At 36.2% G+C, this 23,086-nt stretch overlaps 1 protein-coding gene across 1 annotated transcript; it reads right to left on the reverse strand.

Moving 5' to 3' along the window:
• Positions 1-47: 47 nt before the first annotated feature.
• On the reverse strand, positions 48-22,726 carry LOC124450221 (WD repeat-containing protein 7-like). The gene is given in 32 exon segments (XM_047000817.1): positions 48-339; positions 1,254-1,343; positions 1,906-2,005; positions 2,807-2,889; positions 3,434-3,643; positions 3,983-4,332; positions 5,385-5,615; positions 5,948-6,095; positions 7,434-7,798; positions 8,204-8,515; positions 8,823-8,972; positions 9,359-9,580; positions 11,101-11,296; positions 11,454-11,518; positions 11,521-11,610; positions 11,613-11,672; positions 11,718-11,739; positions 11,780-11,905; positions 12,685-12,764; positions 15,501-15,580; positions 17,190-17,278; positions 17,593-17,672; positions 18,284-18,312; positions 18,400-18,434; positions 19,910-20,020; positions 20,099-20,218; positions 20,854-20,925; positions 20,991-21,071; positions 21,427-21,522; positions 21,591-21,669; positions 22,020-22,129; positions 22,324-22,726. Coding segments are annotated over 32 exon segments (4,230 nt in total). The 5' UTR covers positions 22,492-22,726; the 3' UTR covers positions 48-159.
• Positions 22,727-23,086: the final 360 nt, after the last annotated feature.

Raw genomic sequence — 23,086 nt, forward strand, 5'->3', positions numbered from 1 at the left:
CATTGCACGAGTAAGACTAGAATTGAAGCAAGAATTGGGAAAGCATCTTTGCGGCCCATTTGTATCAGCAATTCTTCTTCGATGATTTGAAGAAAAAATTTCGACATTTTAAATAAAAATTCTAGAACTGTCTTTATCGTACACGAGCATCGAATTAATTCACACCGAGAAAGTAAGCTGTTTACCATCCGCTAAAAGTAACACGACAGATTTTTGATTAACCCATACAAGTTTTGTCTGCTTAAGACCAACAGGTGTGATCTCCACATTTCTCCACACGTTATGCGTGCGAATACATTTGACACTTGATCCAAGAACACCGAACAACGAGGAACTCGTCTAGATTACAATGAGAGCGAGTTAAAGAGCTTTATAAAATAAAACACTAAAACGCGTGCGCTGATTGGTCTATAGCTGTCTTTGCATTAGAGGATGCAAAAGAAATAAATCTCACAATCAATCAAAGAGAACTTGCAAATCAATCATGAATACTTCTTACAGCAGGAAAATTAAAGCGTTTGTTTTAAATTAATATGTTTCGCATTATTGTTATTAAAAAAGAAAATAAACGATGTTTTCGTGTTTCCACTGGCTTATGTAAACCTCGGAGATGTTTGTGAGAACTCTCCAGAAGGTGCAAACTCCCTACCTTCGGTCTCGGGCTTGCACTGATATGCTTTCAAGTTCTTCCAAAGGTTTCAGCGGTTTGCATAAGCCTGTGCAAACACAGAGAGCATCTTTATTTCTTAAGTGCCCCTATCAAAAAACTTTTTGCGATATGAAAGCTAAGTGGAACATCTAGCGTATCCGTAAAAAACTTTTTCAATTTGGTCAAATCCTCATCTTGTAATGGCGGTTTAAAGTTGCCTTACAATGGACCTTGTCCGTCGTGGCATGAAGCCTGGGTCTAGCCGTAGTCTGACGTCATCTAAGGTAGCTGGTACATATATCTTGTATTGAGGAGTCCTTACATGACATCAAGAGAGTACGTCGTTCCAGACTTTTCGAAGGTCCATTAAAAGGAGCATTTTTGCCAACTTTAACAAGCCATAAAAATGCAACGATTTGACCAACTTAAAACCTTTTTTCCAGTGATACGTTAGAATTCACAACTAACTATGATATCGCCAATAAACATTTTTGCTGAAAGGGGCACTTAGAGTACCACTAAACCCTCCTGGTTCTACAACGTCCCGAACATTCTTGCACATACCCGCTATGGTTTGCATGCAAACTCACCTGCCAAAGTGTACCTTTGAGTCTTGGTATGAATATGTAGCTAGAAGTTTACCATCTTTGGAAAATTCTACCGCGGTGATTGCGTAGGAGTGTGCAGAAATAATCTATGACAATATATAATTTTCATAAATATACGTCCAATGTTCTGATATTGAAACTTAACAGATGTTGGAATATTGTCCTTTATAGTATTTCCGACAGGAGCAGGAGTCATCTTGTGTTTAAACCTGAGTCCTTACATACTCCAGTCTAGTGTGTTCATCAGGAGTGATCTGATGTTGAAACTTGAGTTTTTATATACTCCAGTCTAGTGTGTTCATCAGGAGTGATCTGATGTTGAAATTTGAGTTATTATATACTCCAGTCTAGTGTGTTCATCAGGAGTGATCTGATGTTGAAACTTTAGTTCTTATATACTCCAGTCTAGAGTCTTCATCACGAGTGATCTGATGTTGAAATTTGAGTCCTCATTTACTCCAGTGCAATGCCTTCATCAGAAAATATCTGATTTTGGAAGTCAAGATCTTATATGTCTTAGTCTATCTTCTTTTATCAATATAGATATCATACTGGCGCTAAGTGCGAATATTTGAAGGTGACTTTCAAATGAATCTTCAAACTTCTTGTAGCGAAAAGCAGATGGAAAAAAATATTCGCCGAGCTAACCTGATCTTTAGATGATCTCAAATCATAGAGAGTGATCTGCCCAGATTTTAAGCCCACTGCAAGACGTCTTGTAGTTGTACAATAACTTATCATGTGAAATCTAAAATAACACGAAATTGGAGAAAACAACAGAAAGAGGACAGTAGTTAATTGGCGTTAGCGTGTTTTCATGTGACGTCAACGCAGCCATGTTGATAAGTGACCGGTCAAAGGGCTGATAATCAACAACCATGAAATCAATACAAATTCTTTTCACTGAATGGGGTTTTCTACCAACATGGCGGACAGTGAAAACACTTAATATTTAAACCGGATGTCAGCTTTTTTTAGTAAATCACCATAAAGAAAGAGCGATAGTTTCATCTTATTGCTGACGTAGTTCTATATTGAGATCAGTGTATTGATGTCAGCAGAAAGAATTCAGGGCAAGTCAGAATACATCACAATAAATATACCGTAGACCTCTTCCTATAAGCCCTGACCCTAGATAAGTTCCAAAACCATCATCAGATAATCAGAATCAGAATTAATTTCTTTATAAGTTCATAAGCTTTCTTATAAGGGACTTGCACAAGGAAGAGCTTACATACGGACGGGAGTGGAGATGGGGGGGGGGGGAAGGGATAATATTATATTATACGGCAATGACCTGTAAAGATGGGGGATGGAAAAGGTTTAATGAATGTAAAGTTCAAGACGTACAAAAAATCCTGTAGGTAATGTTTCGGTTCTTAAATATTCTTCAGAAATTTCTTACCAACAGTGCAGTTGTTGGAGCATTTTAAATACTATAAGTATGAATGACGGTAATATATTCTGAGCTATCCGCCACAAGATGACAGTCGCATGCGGTATAAAAAAAGTGGAAATAGCTTTTAAATGATGAAAACAGTCAACTTACTTAAAGAGTGCTGGAAATATCTCCATCATGCCACGTTCTTTCAGCTGTTTCGACTCGACGCAATAAATTACGATCTGAACGACCTAAAATCACCACGATATGCCATAGTTTATCAGCTAGGGTATGTTTGATATAGTTTATCACTGAATCAGGGATTGATTTAGAGCAAGGGCATGTTTGATATAGTTTATCACTGAATCAGGGATTGATTTAAAGCAGGTGTATGTTTAATATAGTTTATAACTGAATCAGAGATTAATTTAGAGCAGGGGTATGTTTGATATAGTTTATCACTGAATCAGGGATTAATTTAGAGCAGTTTAAACATTTGTGAGAACTCTCGAGCAGGTTCAATTCTCAACCTTTAGCCTCGGGCTTGCATTGATCTGCTCTCGAGTTCTCCCTTTGCATAAGCCTGTCTAAACACAGTAAACATCTTTTATTACTAAATTATTATTATTATTACAAGCTGTCACCCTCCTAAATGTCCCCCATTCCATTAATGGTTACTACCAGGTGTTATCTACCCCTACGTATCTCTCAGATACTTGTCTCTACCTCAGATATTTCTTGCACTAAAAAAACAAGCCGGCAATTAAAGTTTTTTGCAAAGCAAAATTCTCATACCTCCGTTAATAATTTCATTACTTCGCTTTGCGTTTTATCAATCATCAACTCCAGCACGCGCAATATCTCTTTCTTCGAACGATATAGCGTGGACGAATGTTGGATGTCGGTGGGCGAGGGCTGGGGACGAACATGACTGTAAACCGCAATGGCTGCCGGGGATGCTTGATTGAATGACAGCAATGCTTGAGCGGAGGAGCTTCGTGCTACCTATTCATATTTTCATATTAAAATATTAGCGACGTAGTCAAAATCATTGAAAATCTTTAGTATTTGCAATTAGTGAACACAAGAAAATTACGTAACAGTGACCTGGCTACACCATTCTACAATATCATCATGTGTTGAAAAAATCAAAGATATTTTATCGTGTATCATGTACTATCAAATAATTTTCAAAATTCCTAGAAATCCAAAAAACCCCCATCATTCTAGCTATTTCTTGCCAATTACAAACATCTTTAAAAAGTAGAAGGCTACGTTTCTGGAAATTATTAAATATTTGTTTTACCATTACAGTAGCTAATGCATTTTGTGTTAGAAACTCACCTCTTTAGCCAAGGTGGTTATAAAAACCAGAGGTCGAGCAGTCGATATAAGAGTCAAGGCATGTCGTGCTGATCTTTGCGAGTCAGCAGCACTGGACAGCGGCAACCCTCTGGAAAAAGATGCCACGTGACTCCTATTGTCCGGGCACAATTCTAATAAAGCCATGAGTACCGCTGAAACATCCATGTGCGGCTCCCATAATGGAAATCCTCGACCAATCAAATCGATCGCTGTTCGTCGCATAGGTGTGTAAGATAAAGTTCGCGAGGTCAGTGACTGAGACTTCAGTAAAATGTACATGAGAGCTCGGCTTGTGAGATACACAACACGTGGTTGGAGCAAAACTTCGCCTTGATTATACGATGATGATAAAAAATGTATAGTTGAATAAGAACATGGCAAATATATACATAAAAGCGCATCCAAATATGATACAATGAACGACCAGGAGGCGGTTGCACGAAGGCCGAACACCACTATCCACTGAATAGCAAATTCTTGGAAACGTTCATAAAATCTCTTATAGTAAAAAATATACAATTTGAACTGTGCAATTACTGAAATTAAGTATTGTGTCCAAGATTACAAAATTTCTTTGTCGTAAGAATATAATACAAGCACCTTTTTCCAAGTTTGAAAATTTTCACTATCCAATGGATAACGCTATACAAGACTCGTGCAAGCGGCCTCAGGTGATTTTCAAATGAATTGAAACACATGCAGTATGCCAGTGTACCAGATATTGGAGATGGTAAATTTTCACATTTTTTTAAAGCTCTAAGAATTTTTATTAATGAAAACGACTCGAGAAACGATGATCTTATTAACCAAACGGGGTACTTTGTATCTAAGTGTTTTTTACTACGATAGCACTTTTGCAGTGTGCTTAAGAAATCTGTTTACTTTCTTTTTTAACGGATCAATGGTCAGAGATGGATTTAGGGTAAGGTGCAGGGGGGTGCGCACCCTCCCCTCCTAGCCTTCTCGTGAATCACATAATAACACCCTCCAACAAACAGCTGAAATCCACACTAGACTGACTGACGTTTATAATGGAAAACCCCGCCTAAAAATCATCCTAAATCCATCCTGTACTAGGGAAAAGTAATAGACCACCAAAAATTTTTTTTTACGAATAAAAAAGCTTTCTCATATCGCTGTACAAAACTTCAATCTACCCAACTTGACAACCTTCATCGCAAGTCGTTTGAATGGCTTAATGCTAAAGAAATTCATATTGACTTCGTGTAAAATAAAAGACAATTTGTCTTTTTTTCCACTACAAACGCAATTCTATGATTTTACGAAGCAACAAATCAGAAATTAAGCGACGTTTTGTAACCAACCGTCTTACGTGATTTGCTGCTGACAGAAATTGTAAATCACATTCAACTACCAATACCTTGGAGAGACACTTTTTTCTCAACAGCATCGGATGATTTCTCTGACTTGCTACTGGTCAAAGCCAGGTCTTTTTGAAACTCCGAGCCAATCACGGCCAACATTATAATCGAGGTGGCCTGGCGTCGGTTCGCGTCATATTGAAAGAGTTTTTTCGCACCATCAAGAACATTAGAAACGTCTTCAGAGAAATCGTCTTCCGTAGCTGTGACTCCGCTTGAATCAGATACTTCTAAGCAACAACAAAAGAGATTCAAATCTCAAAGAATTTGTTGAATGAATGTAAAAGCCTAACATCACCAACGTCATTATAAAATAATGAAAAGTTCTAAAGGAATTACTTTAACAATTCTGAAACCATCCCTTTCTAAAACTATCGTAGATCCATCTCTACTTACGACAACAAAACACATATTACAAGAACACCCCCCCCCCTTTTCTAAAACCATCATAGATCCATCCCTGCTTTCGACAACCAAACAAATAATAGCCCGTAAGCGTCATTAAAGATTGGGGAACCTGTACCATCAACGTGTACCGCAACTAAAACAAAAGTCACCAAACCTGTATCAGAATCATTTGACTCCATTATACTGGACCCTTCGATTTGTTGAGGTAAATATTGTACCCAGGTTTCGACAACCTTCACTCGACCATCGTGGCTGATTCTTCTGAGCTCAGTAACAAGAATGGCCTGAGCCGCCTCACGAATCTATAAGGAGTAATAAAACAGTAAAATTAACAAAGATGTGTTGAAGCAGTCATTTACTCTAATACAAGAGGGTCAGCGGAACTTCGCAGCTTTACAGTGAAGACAGAGTTTTGCAGAGTTTATTCCATACTGTCAAGCACATGTATTGCTTTTCAGCCCGTAGCAGTCTTATAAAGAAGTATATTAAGTTCGTAGAAGTCTTATGTAGAAGTATGTTAAGATCGTAGAAGTCTTATATAGAAGTATGTTAAGATCGTAGAAGTCTTATATAGAAGTATCGTAAGTCCTTTGTAGTCTTATATAGAAGTATGTTAAGATCGTAGAAGTCTTATATAGAAGTATCGTAAGTCCTTTGTAGTCTTATATTGAAGTATGTTAAGATAGTAGAAGTCATATATAGAAGTATGTTAAGTTCGTAGAAGTCTTACATAGAAGTATCGTAAGTCCTTTGTAGTCTTATATAGAAGTATGTTAAGATCGTAGAAGTCTTATATAGAAGTATCGTAAGTCCTTTGTAGTCTTATATTGAAGTATGTTAAGATAGTAGAAGTCTTATATAGAAGTATGTTAAGTTCGTAGAAGTCTTACATAGAAGTATCGTAAGTCCTTTGTAGTCTTATATAGAAGTATGTTAAGATCGTAGAAGTCTTATATAGAAGTATCGTAAGTCCTTTGTAGTCTTATATAGAAGTATGTTAAGATCGTAGAAGTCTTATATAGAAGTATCGTAAGTCCTTTGTAGTCTTATATAGAAGTATGTTAAGATCGTAGAAGTCTTATATAGAAGTATCGTATATTGAAGTATGTTAAGATAGTAGAAGTCTTATATAGAAGTATGTTAAGATCGTAGAAGTCTTATATAGAAGTATCGTAAGTCCTTTGTAGTCTTATATAGAAGTATGGTAAGATCGTAGAAGTCTTATATAGAAGTACCGTAAGTCCTTTGTAGTCTTATGTAGAAGTATGTTAAGATAGTAGAAGTCTTATATAGAAGTATCGTAAGTCCTTTGTAGTCTTATATTGAAATAAAGTAAGAGTTGCCATCCACGAGTGATCGAGAATAGAAACTCAAAACCAATGTCGCACAAAATTTCCATTCAAACATATAACCAATAAAGTAAAGTATAGCAAAAGGATGTATTCTCTTTAGATCATATAAGCAAACAAAGTCAAGAACATTACATTTATTTTACCCTCCCTCTCCCTTCATTAATTATATCTGATCATCTGCTCCAGAATCAACCTATTTCATAAGATCTTATCGTGACCATATTATGCAAGTATTTCCCTCATTCTACCCCAACATCTTAAAGCTGAGAATCTGTGAGTCAACAATACCTCGAGACAGCGGTCTTGCCAACGTCTGGCTAAAACATGTAGAAGTGGTGGCCTGTAATGAGCCATGTCCAGTTTATCGGGTAATAAACAACAATATAATGTTGCGAGACGACTCCAACCGGCTTTGATGTTGGCACGGATCATGGAAGCGATAGCCATGCTTGCGTCATCGGGTGGCATCGCTTCAACATCAGAACCTTTCGTAGTTTTGTCAGCGCGACTACCTTTTGCGTCTGGCAAAAAGCTTATCTGACTCATGCTCATCAGCGTGTTGGTCAAGGCAACGATACTTAGTGAATGTTGTGTTGTTAATGCAGAACAAAATTGCCAACGTGATTCGTAGAGTTCGTCAGGATTGAGTTTTCCTGTATAACGAGCAAAAAACACGATGTCAACTGAAAGGAGGTCCTTCCCATAGAATGTATAAATTCTTTAAGAAAAAAAAAAACAAAAAACAAACAATTCTTGTCCTTCTCAATTTTATTTTCAAAGATTTTGAAGCTGTGAAGCAACGAGTTGGTAGTGGTAATAAACTTGAATATTTTTTTGAATAGCGTATTTAACATGGTAAATGGTAACTCGGTTGTTCTAAAAAGATTTAAAAAATTAACATATTAAATAAATGATGGTTTTTTACGCATTTCGGCAGACTTCTTATTAACTGCCACGTCTTTTCCACATGGCTTTCGAGAGTTCTTTTATGAACTACCGAGTTGCTATTCACGGGTGATGGTAAATACGCTATTCATTATATATCTTTCGCTACTTACCACCTGGCAAATTTTGGGCGCAAGGCGATGAACGGGCTGCATGAGAATACCATCCAGGCATGATAAGGCTAAGCTTTCGATGCGTGAGAAGGCCAAACAAAACAGGTTTAACAGGTTTTAGAAGCCCAAGTTTCGCAGTGCAAATATCATCAATCTCTGGATCCAGGCCCCAGGAGTGCAAACAAGAGACTAAGAGCTGAGCACCATCATGGATTTCTTCTAAAAACTTCAAATTTGGGCTAACTCGATTTTCGGACGTGAATGAAACTTGCTTTTGCGAATCTTTCCGATGTTTTCGAGAGTTCGAACCGACTAAAAAAAGATAGTATTTCGCAGTTTTTTAAAAGTAAAGTTCTCATAATAATTCTTAGCAATGCACCAAGGAATCCAACAACAACAAAAAACCCAGAGAATGTCTAAGTGCAAGTATGTATGAGCAACATGCATGAGCAACTCACTTTTAGGCTTCATTTCTAAACCATCATCGAACAGAATGATTGAGTGATTATGGTTGAAAAATAAAACCGAAATATTACAGTTTGAACTGTCTTGTTTTATAACTTAAATTAGAGTTTAAAATATGTCCTTTTTCTGATAATATTTCTCATTTCAAACTCACTTTTTTGCATCTTGAATTCTTCAACAAGAAGATGACAGATAAGTGCTTCCAGATCGAACAGCATAACATGAATTTCTGATTCACTAGGTCCAGTCCTCAGAGACGTCACTCGAACCGGGACGCTCTTGCTCATTTCTTGATAGCTATCGACTGTAAATATTAATTAAGTTTAGATGTTTAGATACAGTTTTCATATTGTGCAGAGGAAAATTTATGCTCTATGGAAATTTTTGATTCAACTTATACTACAGCAACATTTCATTGATTATTATGAAATAAAAGCAATAAAACGCATGCGTTGATTGGTCTAAGGCCGAGTTTGCACTGGCTTATCCAAACCGCGTAGACATTTGTGAAAACTGTCGAATGTGTGCAAACTTATCTGCACTCAAGTTCTCTCAAAGGTCTCGTCGGTGGAATAAGCCAGTACAAAATAAACAACTTTCCTTTCTTAACTGAAGTATTTGATAGGCTCATCAAGAAAGCTGGGGAATTGTGAGGGACCAATTGTTATAAATTACTTGATGATCGTGTACCTTCGTGGTTCCGAGCCTTGTCAGACATGCGAGACTTCTTGACTTTCCGAAGCGATATTTGTGATGGCATCTTGGGAATGTTCGTTGCGATGTACGACAATTTTTTCGTGAAAAGTTCCCTGGGCCTCGGGCTTCCTTTCGTCGTTTGTTTATTTGATTCATCGTCACACGCATTAAGGATATCAAGAGCAGCATCACCTGTCACGTGACGGTCCAAGTTTCCTTCGAAAATAAAAACAATCACTGTGGAAACATAGTCTGCGCAAAATCACTCACAGATTTTATTAATTTCGTGACAAGTGGAAGTATGAATCTATTAGTAGATTTCACTGCGCATGCACACTTAAAAAAAAACAAACAGCGAAAGTCTTCATTAGATTTGTACAAATGAACATAACAGCGTTGTGCGTTGTATGATTAATTATTAATTATTATTATGAGTAATTATTAATTATTATTATGATTAATTCCGAAGGGTAAAGCGGACATAAATTAACCTCTTTGGGGTGATTGAGCAGCGAGTAATGAAGGAAACGGACTCTAAACTGATTGTTTATTACCGTCATGAATATATTTTATGTAGTACAAGTGACAAAATATTGGCAAATATTACCACAAAAATTAGGCAGAAATCGGCTAAACCCAATGGCGAAAAATTGTATGATTTTACATACCGAACCGAACGATTTCGAAATAGCCCGGTTGTGTATGAGATTGAACATTGTAACCAAATGGTAATGAAGTAGTGAAATTTTATTGTACATATGATTTTAACAATACGTTTTTTATTCGTGCTCTGGAGGGGCACGAGTGGAGGTTTCGGCGGTTTCGGCGGTTTCGGCTTGCGGTGTCGAGAAATTGACTTTTTGACCCAGAACGCTTTGCGCTTCCACAATATGGCGACTGCAAGGAGCGACAAAGTATAACTCTTCGATAATACAAACATTGAAGCCATCCTTTTCAAATAACACGAAGGATGCAAAATATACACGCAAGAAAGACAAAGCTACGCCACAACATAATGCATGGTGCGATATATACTTTTAAATTCCTATATGAAAGCAAGAAATATCATCAATATTTTGACTTTGTTGTTTACAAACTTTGTTGTTCAAAAAGCTCCCTTTTCTTGAGAGATTATAGTAATGCAATTCGGCATTTAAGGGAATTTAGTTTTCATACTTTTGCTGATAGTACTTGAAACGCTACCCTCTTGTTGGTATTTAATAAAACTACTTTATGTTTCTCAAATGTGAGATCAATTAAATGACCGGTGGCCCGATCCAAACACTTGGGAATATTGCTCGAATTAAAAACCCGTAAAAATCACTTTCTTTCGGCATATTTTTTCCACACTCTTTCATTTTTTGATCGCATCGTCAAAACGGAAATTATTTGATCACCAGAGCACGAGTATACGCCTAAGCAGGCGTCTTGTTTGTATATAATTTTACGTAGTGAACTTGTAGTCTCATTATTTTAAGTATTATTTCAAATCTACACAAACTTAAGTTAGACCAAGTTAAACCATATTCTTAATTTTGGTAATTAAATTAAATTCCTATTGTGATTTAGTGCATATATCATTACATACAATTAAATGTGAAATTAGAATAATTAAAGATTAAATACAAACAAAATTTGGCACAACGCCCACAAAGATAAAAACTAGATTCACTAATTCACTTAAAATTAGAGTTTCAATCAGTGAATTGGTTCATTCAAAGTTTTGCATAACCTACCAGTCTCGATCTGCCATACATATACACTCCCGTCCGAGAGGCCAATGATAAGGAAATCTTCAGCAGGTTTCCATTTTACAGTCTGCACGGGGAACCGGTGGCACGATGCCAGTAATACACAACGATGATCTCGCAGATTTAGCAATGCAACGGAGTGATCTTGAGCTATTGAGCAGATGCAGTTTTGAATACGAATCTAATCAAAATGATAAAAAGAACGGTATGAGTTACTATTTCTTGCTCTGACAGTAAAGTAATTGACTCGTTATCAAAGATAGTCATTTCTCGAAAAATACAAAAAGGGAATGTTTTTTTCAGATTATTAGAGTGAAGGCTGATGGGAAAATACTTACGCTGCATTCAGGTGGTGTACATGTGAGTCGCGATATCTCGCCACCATTGGCTGAAAAGATGTAACCAGAACACCAGTGGCAAGATTCCATAAGTTGACAGTGAAGTCCGCTGACCCAGACACAAAGTGTTCAGGAGCATATCGGTCATACTCTCCATAGGGTAGAGCAGACACGTGACCTTACTTCCATGACCAATCAACTTTTGGTATTTGGGCCAAGCTACAAAGTAAAACAAAACAAGCAAATTTTAGTCGCGACCATAACATGTCGTGGGCAAAGGAAATAAGGAGTTTTACAAGCCGCATTTGTGTTGTCTTTGGTCAAAACTGGGTGATTGCTGCTTTAGTTGCTGATATTATGATAATAGTTCCATCCTGCCGACCACAAGCAATTTTTCCTTGAGCACCAAGAAAGAGGCTTGAAGTTATCTTTATTGGTTTTTGATTTCCATCCTGGAATAAAAAAGATTATTTTTTCTCCGATGTTCCATTTAAAATAATTTAACTTCCTTTTTGAGTCTTTACACAGCAGTGAAGTTAAAACTTGACTTCTTACATACTCTAGTCTAGTGTCTTCATCTAAAGTGATCTGATGTTGAACCTGGAGTCCTTATATACTCCAGTCTAGTGTCTTCTTCAGGAGTGATGTGATGTTGAAACTCGAGTCCCTATATACTGCAGTGTAATGTCGTCATATGGAGTGATCTGATGTTGAAACACGAGTTCTAATACACTCCAGTCTAGCGCCTTCTTCAGGAGTGGTCTGATGTTGAAACTTGAGTTCTTATATACTCTAGTCTTGTGCCTTCATCAGAAGAGACCTGATGTCGAAATTTGAATTTTTAAATACTACAGTGTAGTATCTTCATCGGGAGTGATCTAATGCAGAAACCTGAATACACAGTCTGGTCTCTTCATTACAATTGATCTGACTTCTAAACTCAAGTTGACGGAAACACTTCGCCTATTAAATGCATCTGTGAAAATTCACGTTTTGAACTACTACTAACGCAAGCAATCTGTTTTCAAAAAAAAAACATGTTTTGAAATTGTCTACTAAGATAAATTTAATACATAGTTAAGCCTAAAAAATTCATAAACTTCGAATAACCTTCGTCAAAGATGGATTTAACATAATCAGATGTAGAGATAACATGAGAGCTTTTCCATCTTCTGTTTAATGTTTCCGTATATAAAAAAATATTGTAATGAATCACGGAAGTCTTTCTTACCAAGGAATCCAACAAACCGCAAGGCTTCGTCAAAGAATTCCAAATATCAGCATAACCAGTGCTTACGTCACACGGGATCGCTACATACACAAGAGAAGAAGGAAATCAGCTATAAAACATCTCGAGACTTCCATTACAAAGTTCACAACCAATTACAGTAGAACCCCGATAACTTTAACTTTCAAGGAAACGGAAAAGTTTGAATTAGGCGAAGGGGGTTGTTAAATTCTGTACATAATGTTAATCCAAAAGTATTAGAGGTTTACTATTTACAATTGTGAGCTACGACAAAGCAATAAACAAACAGTTCAAGTGCGATAAAACACTTTAAAAGATACGTACTTTGTATAAACAAGAACTTCCTAAGTAGATAAATAAAATCTAATTTCTAACACCATTGTGGCAACTTAATTACTGTGGCGAGTAATTTCCATTTGTATGAATCGAATTCACAATTTTGACGCTAAAGGTTCATCCCCTTAACGTTTTGACATAAGAGTTCAAACAATCCAGAGAAATATAACCAAGTGAAAGAGAGTATATGGAGTTAACCCTTAAGAGCCCGCAGTTGTTTCTAGATTCATTCTTATTTGGCTTTCTGCCTGTTACGCATTTGTCATAAGGGACATTGGAGGGTAAAGCAAGTTTGATTTATCAGGATTCTACTGTGACTTGAACACAAAATCACAACGACTTCTGCCTTGCACTTTCGTGTTCACCATCTACAAGCAACTAACTGCAAAAAGACAAGCTAAATAAAACACAACAAAAGATCCATCTCACGCTGTTGTCAAAGCGATGAATTACTGACGTAAACAATCAGGCGCTTGCAGTTTAATTAATGACGTAACAAACAAAGCACGCGCACGAAAGGCTGTTTAATGCCACAAGTCGCTTTAGTAGCATTGAGAGGTAGGTGCATATAAAGCACAGCAAATCGACTGATTATATATAGATTCGTGAAATTTGGTTTAAAAACCAAATCAGATTATATTTTCTTCACTGAGGATATGCTGCCTGGGAAAAGTTGGATCATGGAATCCAATCTCAAGTGGAAACCAGATAATCTTCTAGGAAGAGATTTACGTGTGGAAACAGACCGTCCCCCATCGCCAACAATTAAAGTATGCAGCCCGAATATTCGTGAAAGGGCGATATTTTGCAACAATTTTGACGACATGGAAGAGTGGAAGAAGACCATTGACATAGTCGCTTATTATACAAGGAACCAGACGATGTTTGACAATCACCGTCATTTACAAATGCGTTTCAAACTCATGGACGCGCACTTAAATACTATGGAAAAGATCGTAGAAGATGTTGGCATCGAGTGTTCCCAGTCGCAGGTAAGATACTGTACTACCAAATACCCAAAAGGTAATACAACTTCACCATAAAATATATCGAGAATGACTGGAGAATGATGTATGATGTAGGAGTTATTGCAAAAACATTTTCAAAACTAAAGATTTCATTTAATGAAAATGTAGAAATGTTTGAATACGTTGTGAAAGATGATTTCTTAGAAAAGACTAATGTGTTTCCATGATTGAAACATTAAAAGAAAAATACACGGTGTAGTAGATAATGAATATTATAACAAACGAACAAATGCAAAGTATCCGAAAAACACATGCTTCAAAAATACAACTAAAAACATTGACCTGAAATACACCTACGCCTTTTCAAACGTAGTATTTTGCATGTGTGGAATAAAATAATTTGAATTAAGTGCATGCGAAATTCAGCGTATGAAACAATTAAATTCGACTGTTTACTTGAGGTCGACCTTAACATTAAAATTCGATCGGTTTGGTGGCATTATGCGACGAAAGTGCGACGTCCTTTCAAACGCTGAATGTTGCACGTGTCGATTACAATTGGGCTCTCGCATTTTACTCAAAACAAAGTCATGAACGAGATAAAGCGAAGACGTCGTGTAGTAATTGTTATTCGACACATGCAAAATTCGACGTTTGAAACAGGACTTGTTTGAAAATAAAAAAACACCTTCACGAAAAGCTTCACACAAAATGTCTCACAAAAACATTGTTTTTTTTATAAAGAATATACATACGAACCATAAATGTCCACGTAGCGATGAAAGATTAAAAGACAAAAGCTCTTCACGAGAGAAGAAACCGACTTCAACAAAACTCGACTTTCAAAGAAAACAAAAGGCGGGAAACGATTGTCTTCCAGTCAACGGCGGTAATGTACGAGTTTTAGAGGACCTCGGAAGCGAGAGATTGACGACTATGGACGCAATATCAACAGGTGATGAACTGGAACGCGATTACGCAAAGAAACAGTTAGACGTCAGAATAGAAAAATGCCCAACAGAAGAGTTAGTTCTGGAAGATTTTAACGAGAACGATAATTTGAATCTTCCGACGTTAAAAAAACTTGTTAAAACAGAGAACATAGCAAAAATAGAGGTTTGTGATGAAATTAGATCCACGAAAAAAATGAATTCACCGAAGAAGAGATGCTCTACTTGGTTGCAAAGATTTCAAATGCAATTTCAAGCCCTGCTCAAGTTCTTCAGTCGTAATAAGATAACGCCTACCGTATTTTGATACATCTTAAACGTTGATCGTAATTAAATTAGTTTTAAAAACATCGATAACGAAATAGTTATGTGGTTCAATAGATCACTTTGTCCAACAAGAATTATTCAAAGCTCCGTTTGAAATAAGTAAGGGCTGATTAAGACAGCAGAAGAGAAGTTAATTTTCAACAACAATCTCTGGAAAGGTTTTGGTTTCATTCATTGTTCTTACAATGTAAAAGACATTTAACCCCCGTCTACCAACCTTCGGAAGAGTTCGTAAGTAGACGCTCTTCGTAATTGCCAAGTTCGAGAACGATGTCATCGATAGACCAAACCTTAATTCTATCAAAATATGACGATAGTTAGGTTTACTAAAAGCCACACTTTCACATTGAAATATATCATCCATTTTTGAACATTGACAGAAAATTTATGAGCATTGTCAGTGATTTTTAATCACCCTCCGCCTGAATTTGTTTAACACCTCTTTTTAGCGATTAACTCAAGCGAAACTTCACCCTTCCGGGGAGGCGCACATTCCCTAACTGTGGGAAGTTCCACATACTGCGATTAAGTGTCTTTATTTGATAGAAAAGCTCACAAATTCACAAGTTTAGCCGAACCACTGTTTCTGGAGTGTCAGACTCTATACCATCGAACTGAATATACAAGCATGAAAGGCTACCTCCCGCCAAATTTGAAGCCAGCAGTTCAACTAGTCTCAATCTTTCCACGCACGTTCCAAAGAAAGTTCATTGACAACGGTAAGCTAGAATACGTCATTCGAAGCCCAAACACGCGTGTTTGGGTGTAATATTGCGCTTCGTGCAACTACAGACATGTTTATATACGTAAAGGTAGCCATCCTGTTTATATTCAGTTCAATGCACTATACATTTTTACAAAAGTGGGGAGGGTGGTTCACCCCTAATAATATTAATAATACGAGCCCTTGCTCCAGTCATTCAATACCCACAATTAATGCTAATTTTTAATTCCCATGTCGCGTCTGCATGCTTCTCACAAAAAGATTATCCGGCTCCCAACCATACTTTCTATCATCAAATTTCATCACGTTCTATGCAGTAGTGCATCAAGGGTAAGTCAGAATACATTAATAAATATATATATATATATATATAAGTTTGAAAATTGGTAATCCAGGCATTTAATACAGGAATTGGTAATCCAGGAAATTAACTATTTTCCTCTTTCTGATGAAGACTCGAAGCAACGAGTAGAAAGCTCAATAAAATAATTTTAAAACAATCTGGAAAAACTTTCATTTTTATATATATATATACACAAAGTGTATTACAATGTGCCCTCCGGCTATCACCATATTAAAATGGTGACTCCTGCACTTGGGACACAGGACGTACGGTTAATATATATATATATGGGATGAATCTCTAGTTTTCGTGATTTTTTTCAACATCACTACATATATTTACGCTCTGCTCTCGGGCATCGAGCACTGTTTTATACGGAGAATCATCACACATAAACTTATATATATATATATATATATATATATATATATATATATATATATATATATATATATATATATTTGAAAATTGGTGACCCTGGCATATTATGATATATCTGGATTTTTATTTTGAAATTTTTATTAAGCTTACAAAATTAACGCCTACAAAATCTTTGTAAATAATATATTCTCACATTCTGACGAAGGCTCGAAGCACCGAGTTGAAAGCTTAATAAAATTTCAAAATAAAAATCCAGAGAATCCTTTATATTATCATATATATATATATATAACCAAAATTCAAAATACTTTAGCAACAATCCTATTCGTAAAATTTTGCTTGAAAATATTCTTTGGCAATTTTGACGAACAGAATCATTGCAATGGTATTTTCAATTTAAAATGAAGCAGTTTAATTTATTCTGCCTTACCCTAGATCCGCCATTGGTTCTAACGTACCTTCCGCTAGAGTTTCCCTCGATTATCAACTTGTGAAATGGTTCCAGACGACCGTACGAAAACATCATTTTCGAACCACTGAAAGTCCTCTAAACGATATTGAAAACATGCACAATGCTTTTGCTAACAATTTTTGAAGAGAACAAATGAAGGCGGACTGGGACGAGTCTGGAGATGCATCAGATATGAGGAATGAACTATTACGTAACTAAATATTGATGAACTATTAATGAAGCATGGCTAAGTTCAATCGTTATAAAATAGCGTATAATAATTCTCAAGAAAACTTTCTTCCTTCGTTAGCACGAAATGGATGAATGAAAAATGTGACGAAATAACCCAGATGTTTGGATTTAAACGTAGGATAAATGTTTTTAGATTATCCATGTACATCTAATCCTACCTGTTCACTTCTATCATGAAATGAGCAAATCAACTGAGGCTGGCCATTAAAGTTAGGCGAACGTTCGGTAACTTGTCCAGCTGTGGAAAATATAGAAAAATTGTCTTCACTGTCAAATGTTTTCAATATGTTTCATGCACACATTTAACGATTAGGGACTGGGACACATAATGAAACCACTGAATGAAACAAAGCCACTGGGACGCATAATCACACAAAGGGACTGGGATACATAAAGAGATAAAGGGCCTGGGACGCATAATGAGACAAAGGCCCAGGTTCTCTTGTTGATGACGTACATAATGGTCGTATACCACGTGACAATTGTAGAAAGTAATATTGTTTTATATAGTAATAGTAATATTATATCAATGTATAATATATAATGTGTTGTATTATATTATATTATGCTTCATACTAGACTATAATATTTCGTACTATCAATAATTAGATTACTCGCTCTCGATTTCTATGATGCAATTAGTTAAGGAAGACGCGAGAGCGAGACAGGATCAGGATCGGCGGCAATGTTTGTTTTTCACTACTCGCTATCTATTAAAAAATAGATAGAGAGTAGCTTAGCCAATCAAACTAAAGCATTTTCAATAAAATAACAATCAACCAACTAATCGTCCCCATTCCCTTCTCATTTAGTGTAAAAACTTTACAATTTTCATGGAAAGCAACTTACCTGGAACATTCTCTTTCTCAGGGCAACACCTGAAGAAAGTGATTTTGTTGATTTAACTAACATGACACAAAATCATAATTAAAGTAATCATGTCAAATGAACAATGGGGTACACACCTTGGTGGTAGACAATACATGAATGCCTTTCCCTCCTAAATATAAATGGATCAATTCTTACATGGATGAAAGGAAAACTAGACGTTGTCTGTTCATGTTATGACAGATAAATATAACATAGAAGAAAAGATTACGTTAGTATAATGGAACCAAAGCCAAATAAAATATACAAAAGGAAACAATTTAAAATACAGTTAAGACAACATGTCAGATCTTTTATAATATTTCGTAATAAAGTTGTTTGGTATAGAAATTAGTATGGGGTAAAACCCTAGTCATAGTACTGTTACAACTTTGGTAAGAGACCACCGTTAACGAATCAAATAAACAGATCAAATACCATGTTGTTCTCTTGATTTGTTTGTTAGTAAATGGCATGTTAATGTAATAATAAAACAGACGAGACTTTATCGTGGTAAAAGTTTAAATGTTAACTTAATAACCGCAACTGCCACGGTGAAAGGCATGAAACCCCCCCCCCCCCAAAAAAAAACACCAAGAAATTCAAAAGAAAACCGGGAGAAAACATAGAGTTCTGAAAAGAACTGTTTTAGAGATTTGAAACACCATACATTTCGGCAGATAACCTATCAGGTATCATTATCAAAATAAAGCCAATTTGAAAATAAATTGCTTCCTTTTCATAAAGGACCAGATCATTAAGCTTGATAAATAGCACCTCCATTGTTTTTTTAAAACAAAAGCTTCCACTTCTGTTTGGGTGCAAGACATTCACCGTGGCAATTGGACTTTTAAGGCAACATGTAAACGTAAATTCACTTTTGTCCTTCTAAACCAGGGTCTACAAACTTTACAGCCAGAGGGCCACATGAACTTTCATCCAGCATGTTGAGGGCCGACGAACCGTATACCGCTGGTCAAAGAGCGAATATTTTAATAAAACGAAGTACATAACACAAGCTTCATTAGTTAAGAAAATACTTATTCAAAATGTAAAGGTTAAATTTCAACCAAGTGTAATATCATAACAAAATCACAATTAGTCTGTTCAGTTTTCTCAATGTGAGTGGTGAAATTGGCTTTCTTAAGTGTCTCTGTGGGCCGGATTGAGAGGCGCAACGGGCCACATCTGGCCAGCGGGCCGTAGTTTGGAGACCCCTGTTCTAAACAATAAGAATATTTATAAAATAAAAACAATAAGACACGTGCAGTGATTGGTCTAGAACCGTATTTGCATTAGCATTTGCAAAACACATCTGAGCTCAACCAATCAAAACAATCAACCAGTCAAAGTGAATTTGTAAATCGATCATGAATACATTTAAGAGGAAATATTAAAATGCTTGTCTTTTTCACACTATTGTTATTTTATAAAAGAAATAAAAGATGTTTTATGTGTTTGCACTGGCTTTTGCAAACCTCGAGATGTTTGTGAGAGCTCTCGAGTTCTCCCAAAGGTCTCCTCGGTTTCATAAGCCAGTGCAAACACAATAAACATCTTTCATTTCTTAAGTGAAACATTGAAACATTGCATAAACACTAAATGTACCTTAGACCAAACCAAGACACAATTACTTTGTATGAAATCAGCAGCTGTCCAGTTTTCTCCAGCAACAGCGGGCACAGCCACAAGAAACTGAAAGTTACTCACATCGTACATCTGTACAAAGAAAAAAATGGATGAAGACAGTGTTTAATAAGGACGTGAGAAAAAATGAACAACCATTGCACAACTAACCTGCCATTGCTTGGCAGATACAATCAGAATGGTTCTTTGGGAGAATGGATTGCATACAACATGAAGTGCTTTGATTCCAGCCATTTGTGGTAGACTTTGATCATACATGGCTTCTGTAGGCTGAAATTAGATTCAAGTTTGGTGTTATATCTCATTCAAAAGAATGCCAAATGCTTTACTAAACAACACTCAAAAACACACACACCATTTGCAAATCATTAGAGCACATTTGACATTGGATTAAATGCTTTGACTTATGTCTGTAGAATATTCATTAACACAATGGAACAATCATGAGCACCAGTTGACAATCAGTAGCATTTATGTATGCAACATAACAACTGAAGATATTTAAGAAGCATTAACATGCTTTCAATAAAAATCAAAGGAAGGAACATGAAGATAAAGCAGACATTTAAATAAACTTAAACATATTTTGTACAACAGAGAAGTGCGATGACAAACTATTTCTATTTGGACGAACATCTTTCAAACAAAGTATATTGCACAGGTTTATCTGAATATCTGCTTTATCTTAATGGTCTGTCCTTTTATTTCAATGAATGCATGTTTATGCTACTTGAATACTCCTAATTGTCATGGCAGTTACGCAATACAAATAAATGCTATTGATTACCAATAAGTGCTCTTGATTGTTTTTTTGTGTTAATGATTTTCTACAGCGCTATTGACAAGGCAAAGCATGTCACTGAATGTCCAAAGTGCTCTAATGGTGTATTAGCCAACATCTCTACCTTGTTATCAGGATTTCTCTTGAGAGGCCAAATTTTAATAGTCCCTAACAATGTCACGCCAACAAGAACATCCTCTAAAATGCCACATTTTAAAATTCACATGACCAACATGTAAAACAGCAGACACAAATAGATACCAACCTTCTCGACGGAGGCCTGACTACACATGCAGTTGCTAGCCAATTGGAAGAGGCTGAAGACGACAAAGTGTGAAGAACCTAAACATGTTATTTTTCTGTTTACAACATGAATGGATTTTTATATTTTTTACAAGGGTGGGATTAGCTGGTAAATAAGTGACATAAGACAAGGTAAGGAGTAAATATTTTAGGGCAGTAGAACAGCCACCGAAGGTCAAGTGGAAAGTTGAAACATTGCTCAAGTCAAAGCTGTACAATTGATTTGTTTAGCTAAACATTGGGTAGATGTTAAATGTTTCGTAAAGGGTTTAACAATTTTCTTTAGAGGGATGAAATCAGATATTGGGGAAGAGGGGGATGGTACCCCAGAAAATCCCTCCATGGTTAACGGTACCAATTTACACTACAGCAAAAAATTAAAACGAAAACTCACCTCCAATGTAAGGACATCCACAATATACACGTCCAAGTAATATCCATGACACACTACTCTCCACTCCTTGCTGCCACCAGTAGAAACACTAAATGGCTAATAAGAGAAAAGACAATCTTTACTTACAAGATAATAAATGTAACAAAAGATGTTCTTCGACATACCAGTAAATTAGTGTGCGCACCAGGTATAAAATTGGTTTGAATACAAAGACCATCATCGACATCCCAAAGACAAAGCTCGCTAGTAGAATGGCATTGTGTGAGAAACATGACTGCAAATGAGCCGGGCTGGAAAGTTGAGCACTTTAAAATGAGATCTCTGCATTTTATGTGAAATATCTTGCTTTGGTTAGAATAAAAATGTCCAAACTTGATAATAATGCTCTTTTTTTCAAAGACTTCCATCTCATTACACCAACAGAAGTCAAGCAAAAGAAAGGGATTCTTAATTTGGCAAATCATAAGAGAATATGGGAAAGGCGATCCCATGGCTGCAAATATTTTTCTTCAAGCAAAAATCGGGGGGTGGTTTTGCCCAACTTTCCAGCCAAGAGAATGAGTGTTTAATCAATCCATTTGACATAAATTTACCCGTTTTCTGCAGCACTAATGACAGCTGATTGATTTTCCAAACCAACGCAGGCACAGGCCAGTGCTGTCACAACATCATTATGACCAAATATCAAACTTTTAGCAACAACCTAGTGATAAAAAATCAGAAAAATTATGTGTGGCCAAGTTGAGTCCCTGAGTGCCGGATATTAGGCAAGAACTTGAAAGAAAAGCTAAAATGTCCAAGTGAAAGGAAAAAACACTTTAAAATATGTTATTCGAGGTATATGGAAAGCAATAAAAGACATCAATGTATGATTTTCAGCGTCGTGTTGCATCTTACTTCGACTTTGCCCCCATCCAAATGCCTTATATCCCATATACCAAGTTGACCTGATTTGGAACCAGTAATGATCGTCTTTTGATCGTAAGTGACCAAAATACAGGATACCACATGTTTAGGAGGTGTGCTGCCCCAGAATACCAACGGAACGACGGCTGAAGTGGACATTTCACTTGAAGAATTCCACTTTTGATTGACTGCCCTTCACCTGTTCAAATTACAGCCATTTCACCTGGGAAAGAAATTTCCGGCAATGATTTTTACCGGCAGTAATCTGAGTTGCTGCACTTTGGCTTAAATTGAACACACAAAATAGCTGGTTTTAAACGTGAAAGATCACGTCCAGAATTTTAAGAGCAAATTGCAGAATTCAAACATCGAAAGGGTAAAAACGAATGTTATTTTGTAGAAGGTAATAATTCCCGGTCGGTAAACGTCCCCGCTTCCGTCTCAGAAACTTGCAAATGACAACAAGATACAAAACCGCATTTTATGACTACCGTGAAATTGGCACCACATTGGGCACAACATTCAACACAACATTCATCACAACATTCAACACCACATTCAACTAAAATTTATCATTCAAAATGATAAATCAAAAAATCGTCTTTAAAACACGTTTTCCATCAAATACAACAGTAAAAAATAATTCTTAACTGTTTATTACTATTTTACAGTCCTTAAACATCACAAAAAATGTATAAAAGTCAAGAAATTGAAGAAAACACTAAGATTTATATTACAGTGTACTTTCCATTTC

Source organism: Xenia sp. Carnegie-2017, unplaced genomic scaffold (genome assembly GCF_021976095.1).
Source record: "Xenia sp. Carnegie-2017 unplaced genomic scaffold, XeniaSp_v1 HiC_scaffold_24, whole genome shotgun sequence".
NCBI classification, from domain to species: Eukaryota; Metazoa; Cnidaria; class Anthozoa; order Malacalcyonacea; family Xeniidae; genus Xenia; species Xenia sp. Carnegie-2017.